Source organism: Mandrillus leucophaeus, unplaced genomic scaffold (assembly GCF_000951045.1).
Source record: "Mandrillus leucophaeus isolate KB7577 unplaced genomic scaffold, Mleu.le_1.0 Scaffold251, whole genome shotgun sequence".
Taxonomy (NCBI): Eukaryota; Metazoa; Chordata; class Mammalia; order Primates; family Cercopithecidae; genus Mandrillus; species Mandrillus leucophaeus.
The window spans coordinates 1,587,763-1,595,771 of NW_012102599.1; the positions used below are offsets into that span (position 1 = coordinate 1,587,763).

At 41.7% G+C, this 8,009-nt stretch overlaps 1 protein-coding gene across 1 annotated transcript in view; it reads right to left on the reverse strand.

Annotated features, from left to right (window-relative positions):
- Nucleotides 1–3,366: 3,366 nt before the first annotated feature.
- Nucleotides 3,367–8,009, reverse strand: part of TLR6 (toll-like receptor 6) — a 23,011-nt gene continuing 18,368 nt past the window's right edge. The window contains exon 2 of the mRNA XM_011983536.1: nucleotides 3,367–6,293. Within this exon, the coding sequence (XP_011838926.1) occupies nucleotides 3,839–6,229 (2,391 nt within the window). The 5' untranslated portion in view covers nucleotides 6,230–6,293 and the 3' untranslated portion in view covers nucleotides 3,367–3,838. The remainder of the gene's footprint in view (nucleotides 6,294–8,009) is intronic.

Consider the following 8,009-nt stretch of genomic DNA (forward strand, 5'->3'; position numbering starts at 1 on the left):
CCTCTACAGGTGTACCAATTTTTATCTTTTTTACCATATTTTTACCATACCCTTCCTATGTTTAGGTATGTTTGGATACACAAATACTTAGCATCGTGTTACAATCACCTAGAAGCAACAGGCTAAACAATAAGCCTAGGTGGGTAGTAAGCTATGCCATCTATGTCTGTGTGAGTGCACTCTATGATGTTCAACCAAAGGCAAAATTACCTAACACACATCTCAGAACACAGGTAGTAGAGCAGCCCAAACGGCCTGACACCTTTTCTCATCCAAGCCCATCTTTGTCACGCCCCATTCCTTTTAACAGGTCATCTTACTACGGGATCTACTGTTTATTCTTATCCCAGTGTTAAGAACTGAAAATGTACTGAGGCAAACTTAACAAATTGTGGCATTGGATGGGGGAATGAGAAGGAACAGCGCAAACATGGATGGAGGAGATACTTTATATGTATGGATTTTTGTTTTGTTTTGCCTCCTTTTTGCTTTTTTGTTTTGTTTTGTATTTTGTTTTAGGTATTTCTGGATCAATTTTTCAACCTCCCAAAAACGATGGCAGGGAAGATGCATGACCCTCAAAACAAAAGCGCGCGTCCTACCGGGCAATGGGTCCCGTGGGACAAGCTGCAGGGCCGCTGTGGGGCGAGCAGGTGAGGAACAGGGAAGGGCTCACCCAGCCTCGGAAAGGCAGTCGTTCCCTTCTCTCAGTGTCCTGCTAAACCTGGAGCCGCGTCACCCCAGCGTCTTCCAGTGGCGGATGGGGAGGACACCGCGAAGGTGTCCATGGCCAACGTCAGGCACTCGGGCAGCCCAGGCACTGCGGCGGGGACGAGCGGCCAGGGGGCAGCTCAGGGTGGAACTGTAGCCCCGCCACCCCTGCCCCCACCTGCCTGGGATTTTTGGATAAAATCCAGGACTTCATGGACATTTCCTGCATGGGACCGTTTCAGAGTCATTTGCTCATCCCACGAGTTTTTACTGCGCATCTACAGTGGGGTGCGCAGCGTCCCCTCGGCACTGGGGAGGGGCAGGGAACAGGTGGAGAAGGCTCCCGTTCTCCTGGAGCTTATACTTTAGAGGAGAGAAAGAGAAAACGAGTAAACAATTAAGCAAACAAGATAATTTTAGACAGTTATGTGTGCTGTGAAGAAAAGAAACGGGAGGAATGTGACAGAGAACGACTGTGAGGACCCTACTTTCCACTAGGATGAAGGGACGCCCCTCCGCTGAGGGGATGTAGGTTTAAAAAAAAGAACTAATGCTAAAATTCTGTATTTTCAATGTCAACAATATTTTGTGGGAAACATTGATACCATTTAAAAATACTTGATTATTTAGAATCTGTGGCAATTTTTGTTGTTGTTGTTGTTATTGTGGTTGTTTATTGTTTTTATTGTTTTTAGGCAACAGTTCAACAAATCTGTTCAACAGGGGTTGTGGAAGAATGTGCCGTTTGGGATAGAGCCTACGGAGGAAACTAAATGTTGTTCTCCTGAAGAGAAAGGAAGGGCTAATGCAGACAGAAGATGATGCTAATAAAATGTCATTAAGGCTTATTTTGTTACAGCTATTATGAAAACAGCTTTTTCTTTTAATTTTTTTGAGATGGAGTCTTGCTCTATTGCCCAGCTCACTACAGCCTCTGTCTCCCAGGTTCAAGTGATTCTCCTGCCTCAGCCTCCCGAGTAGCTGAGACTACAGGTGTGCACCACCACACCCAGCTAATTTTTGTATTTTTAGTACAGACGGGGTTTCACCACGTTGGCCAGGCTGGTCTCGAACTCCTGACCTCAGGTGATCCGCCTGCCTCATCCTCCCACAGTACTGGGATTACAGATGTGAGCTACCGTGCCTGGCTGAAACCAGTTTATTGAATGAGCTAAGTCCAGAAAGCAAGGGCTTCGTTTGTCTCTAACCACTGCCTTACAACAAAGTTCTGTTGGATCTCCTTCAATCATCACTCCTGAATCTTGGGCAGATACCATAAATTTTAGTGACAAATCTCATTTTAGTCCTTGCACCTCTATATAAGGGATTAAAATATCCAGGCCAGTGCAATTTAACAGCAATCTCACACCTCATTCAAAATTCTGCTTGGCCTTCCTTGCAGTGAAATGAAGAAGGAATACAGTCAGTTTACTCTTCCTCCATTGTCTCTGTCTTCTCTATATTCTAGATGTCCCCATGCCATTGCAAGGGAAGAGGGCACTACACAAAGAGGAGCAGATCTTCCTGTAGTTAACTATTGAATAAAGCAGACAGGCCAACATGCTCCTGCCAGTTACTATGGCGGAGTCCAAATGCTGGCTTTTTCACAGGGCACATCTGTGAATTATTGGAGGGCCTTGAGTGTACCCCACATTGCACAGTTCCATGATGCAGGGGCACATTATCTGGCTGACCTCTTGCAGCAACCTCCACCCCAAACCCCTCTTCTGCCTAACCCCATGTCCTCTTACTGCTATAGTCTCTTTGCACAACAGGCTACCCTATTGACTGATATCCCATCATGACAATGCAAGCCCAGCTACTCTTCCATAGTCAAAGCCATGTGAAGAAATTCATATCCTTTTACCATGCCAATAATGGAAGGGCAGGTTGCTATCACTGCTTCTCTTCCCTCATCCTGCCATTTTGGGTTGCTCAAGCCAACTTTCACCTTCTGAATTCCCCAGGTGGGAAGAACTCATCTATTCATTCAACAAATATTTATCAAGCACTTGTATTTGCTAAGCACTATTTACCAGTCTCTGTGTTCCCAGTGCCCACCCTCATCCCAAACTCCAGCAAACACTCATCAAGCTCTTCCAAGAGTTCTCAAGCCATACCACATTTGCTGCACTGAACCCGTGTGCTCCTGTTACTCTGCAAGCTTTCAGTCTTGGAGTGGGATGCCAGGCTACTTTCTACTGTGCTTAGAGTCCCTCACATTTGTCTGCAAGAAATTCAAAGCAACCTCCCTATGGTCTAGAACCTCCGCTTAATGACTCTTTAATCATGCTTTTGACTCTAGTCTCTAGAGATGGATAGTACAGACGGGGAGTCATTGGTCTCTTTCTGCTCTTTTGATAAGTCCAGGCTGGCTGTGTCTAGTATCATGTGGGTGCAGTTACTGTCATGTTAGCTTTGAGGCTTTAGCCAGAATTCTAAGACAACCAGAAAAGTCCCATTCAATACCCAGTTACAAATAAATTTGGCCCTGAGTTTTCTTGGAAAGCAGGTAAATCCACGTCTTTCACCTTAACAGTTTATGACTAAGTCCATATTTCCCTTTACATACATATGCTATTACGTCATGAGTCCTCATTGGTTAATTACATATTTGTGTAGCAGGATAAAAAAAAAAAAGTTATTACACATATGTGAAACAAAAGACTTTTTTATATGCCGTAGCTGGTCTAATTTTTTCCCCAAGCCCCAAACTTGAAGAGAATGATGACGCTGACCCAGAAACCAATAGGATTCACAGGGCACTCTGAGGACCAGTGCATGTGACGCTGAGGTTGACTGTTTCCTTGCTGCCATGAAGCCATATAAACTCTTGCTCACACAGAATCCATTTGGGAAAACAGAGTGGAGAGGGGCTGAAAAACTGAGAATTCACTCAAAAGAGACTGTTTCAATTTGAGACATAATGACTAAACCAGAAGAGACCGGGCTGTCTCTAACTGGAAAGTTGAGTACCACCTCACCGCCTAGCCCAATTCCCCAGATGAAATGTTGTTTTTGTTAAGTCTTTCCTGAAGGCATGAGGATAATGGAGGTTACTTAGAACTGTACTGTTCACCATCATCCAAGTAAATATGGTTTCTTAAGTTGAGTTTTCTAATTTTTTTTAAGATTTCACATCATTGTTTTCAGTGACTAGTGTTAATTTCACATTAAAAGTGGCTCTAATGTTAGCCCAAAAGAGCCCACGTTTGCTTTTCTCCTTGGGCCATTGCAAATAAGTCCTCTGCGTCATCAGAGCCCTCAGCTTGTGGTACTTGTTGGGAATGCTGTTCTGTGGAATGGGTTCCAGTAAGATGAGGATTAGGTTATTAGATCCTTCATGAAACAGATTGTGATGGGCAAAGTAGAGTTCATAATGGCACCACTCACTCTGGACAAAGTTGGGAGACAAAACAAAGATGGCCTTGTAACTCTTCTCAATGCAGTTGATGATATTTTCCACAATGCTCTTACCAGGAACAAAGTTTCTTTCATGAAGGCAAACCTGCATACCTTCTTTCTCTAGGTAAGGTACCAATTCATTTTTCACCCAGGCAGAATCATGTTCACTATATGAAATAAATGCATGAAACTGGAGATTTCTTTGGAGTTCTTCTAAGGGTACATTCCTGGCCCTGCGCCGGGTCTGGGTCCACTGGCACACCATCCTGAGATACCAGGGCAGATCCAAGTAGATGCAGAGGAAGGTCACAGTCACAGCCAACACCAGCATGGTGGCACCGATGGTGACGATCAGCAGAGTTATGTTGCAGGATAATTCAGACATGTGAAAGTCCTTTAGTGGGGTTCCTCTATAACTTTCTGGGTAGTCACACTTATAAGAATCAGGCCAGCCCTCTACCACTTCACTTGATACTTGCTTTATATTTTTGACAAATTCTCTTAGCTCACAGGTACACTGGAATGGATTGTTCCCTGCTTTTATTGACCTCATCTTCTGGCAGCTCTGGAAGAAATCAGCTGATGGGTGGGAAACTGAATTGTGATCAATGATCAATACAGAAAGGCTGCTAAAGCTGCCACATCCAGGAAGGTCAGTTAAAGAATTGAAAGCAACATTGAGTTCTTGCAAAGCTTCCAGTTTTACGACTTGTTTAGGAATGCTCTTTATTTTATTGTTGTGAAGATCAAGTACCTTGATCCTGGGAGGTAAACATCTGAAAACAGAGTCAGTAAGTATATTTGAAGACAAATTTAACACCACTATACTCTCAACCCAAGTGCAGTTTTCCTTATGTCTACCAGATTCCAAAGAATTCCAGCTAACATCCAGTATTTCCAAAGATGGCATATCCTTAGTCATGAGACCTACTTTGAAAAGGTCTTTTAATCCATTCTTTTGTAAGATAAGTGTCTCCAATTTAACTAACGTGGAACATTTTTCAAAAATACTATCTGTGAAAACATTCTGGGTAAAGTTCAAAAACTTGAATGTGCTTGGTGCATGAGGACACAGCATGTGTATAAAAGGTGTATCTGAAATGGTTAACATCATAATGTTCATCTCAGAAAACACGGTGTACAATGCTGTCTGTGAAAAGATAAAAACTTGGTTCGTGATATGTTCTATTTTCAATGCTTTCAATGTCGTTTTAGAATAAGTAAAATCTTCTTCATGAATGCTTTCAATTATTGTTAAATTGTAAATATTGAGATATTCCACAGGTTTGGGCCAAAGAAATTGAAAGACTCTCACCAGGCATTTCCAAGTTGTTTCTATGTGATTGAGGGTAAAATTCAGTAAGGTTGGACCTCTGGTGAGTTCTAATAAAAATTTAATGAAAACTTGACAGTTGTCATCATTCAATTTAATATTAGTCAGTTGTAAGCACCCTAAAGTATTAACTGATATGTTCACTTGGATAGAGAATAAACTAGTTGGGTGAAAAACAAGGTGAAGTGTTTTTGCATTCAGAATTTGTAGACTTTCTGTCTCATTTTCTTTTATATAATAATTTCTTAAATCCAGAAGGATGTAACTTAGATGCAAGTGAGCAATTGGCAGTAAATCTAATTTTTGTAACTTCATAGCACTCAACCCCAAGAAATTCAGTTGTGACAAGTTGCCAAATTGCTTACAGATGGGCAGGGCCTTGAAGTCATTGAATGAGAGATCTAAATGCCTGAAACTCATAATAGGATGGCAGGATATCTTTTGCAACTGATTATGAGATAAATCCAAATATTCCAAGTCCTGGTTGAACTTGAAAACACTTAAATCAAGTAGCTGGATTTTGTTATGGGAAAGTCTCAAAACTTTCAACTCTGACAGAAAGCTTATGTCAGAGACCTGAAGCTCAGCTATGTAGTTGTGAGACATATCTAAGACTTTGATTTTCAGCGGTAGGTCTTTTGGAACATGAGTAAGACCTCTTTTTGACTTGTCTACTGCAAATTCACTTCCGTCGGAGAACTGGATTCTGGTTCCAACTATTATGATCATAAGGCAAACAAAATGGAAGCTTTTAACAATAGGTTCTTTGTCTTTGGTCATGATGTTGCAGTGACTATCCTAAAGGGTTGTTGTTCTTCAGAGCATCTTGATATGAGTCCAAATTCTAGAAATGTAATACACACTAAGATTAATAAAGATCGGATGGTTACTCTCAAACCTCCACTTACTAACCATAAAATCTAAACGATTTCTTCATTCACTAGTAGAGTCGTTTCTGTTTCCATAATTTAATATGATACTTTTTATAACCAGTTATATAGCTTGCTCACGCCAGAAGGGGCAATATAGGTCTTGTTATCAAAGAATTGTGGTTGTGTGTTTTGACCTGTCTGGTTGCTGCCTAAGGGATTCACACTCAGGGGCTTGCCTTTGTTTTGTACACCTTAGAACTTTCTCAGGTCTGGAGCAGCCTTCTGGGTGGTGTTTGCTGTAAACATTTAAAAAGGCAAATATACTAGCTGCAGCCACCTGAGCAAGGGCTAACAAAGGGGGCAAGCAGCAGACACATCAAAAGGCCTGGGAAATACGCAAAGATATACAGAAAAAGATACGTGGGAGAAAAAAGGCTTTGGAAATCTCTGTATGTACCAAGTAGTCTAGAAGTCCACTCATGTGCCCAAGGCTGGACACATGTTCAGAGGAGACCTGAGAAAATCCTAAACTTCACCTCTGGCTCATCTTCAGCTTCCATGCATGCAGGAAGTGAAGGCTAAGGTAGAGCTGTGAATAAGCTGGCTAAGCATTGAGAAAGTGATCCAACACAGCCAATCTGCAAAGATCAGGGGAGTTTTTGTTTTTGCTCCTGGTATTTTGTTTTGTTTTTGTTTTTGCTCCAGATGTTTAAAGAAATCTCAAGTCACTGGCTGACCACTAAGCTAACTGGACAGAAAATGTAATAGCCACACATGATAAAGAATAGTCTTTATAAAAAATATTTAGCAAAGTCATTAAACAAGCAACTATAAGCCACAAAAAAGCAGCAACACACTCTGGGAAAGGGAGGCCAGCCACAGTGGCTCAAGTTCTGTAATCCCAGAACTTGGGGAGGGCAAAGCAGGGGGATCACTTGAGTCCAGGAGTTCAAAGCCAGCCTGCACAACATGGTGAAACTCCATCTCTACAAAAAATACAAGAATTAGCTGGGCATGGTGGCATGTGCCTATAGTCCCAGCTACTTGGGAGGCTGAGGTGGGAGGACTGTTTGGGCCTGGGGAAGTCGAGGCTCCAATAAGCCTGCACTCCAGCCTGGATGACAGAATGAGACTCTGGTCCAAAAAAAAAAAAAAAAATGCTCTGGGAAAGGGGGACAGAAATTGATTTTTAGAGTTACCTCATTACAGTGTTTTAAATGTCTGATTTTAAAAAATAAAAATCAAAACAAAATAATCACTAGCCCCCAGATTTGCCAGTGGACTTGCTCCGGGTTTTGCCCTGAAATAACACAAACCTTGCAAAAAGCAAATGGAAAGAGATTGTTGTCTTTTTGATTGTGTAACTTGGCCTTAAAGGAATCTCTAATTTATTTGTTTAAAAAAATTAGCCATGCAAAGAAACAAGAAAGTATTGTTTATTCACAGGAAAAGAAATTAAAAGAACAAAGTCAGATATCTGACACCATCTAACATTGAGGCTGGCTACAAAGCTACAGCAATCAAGGCAGTGTGGTTTTGGTGAAAGAATAGACAAATAGATCAACTGGCCAGAATACAGAGCTTAGAAATAGACCCACACAGAAATAATCAACTGCTGTTTGACAAAGGAGCAAAGGCAACTCAGTGGAGAATGGATAGTCTTTTCAACAAATGGTGCTGGAACAATT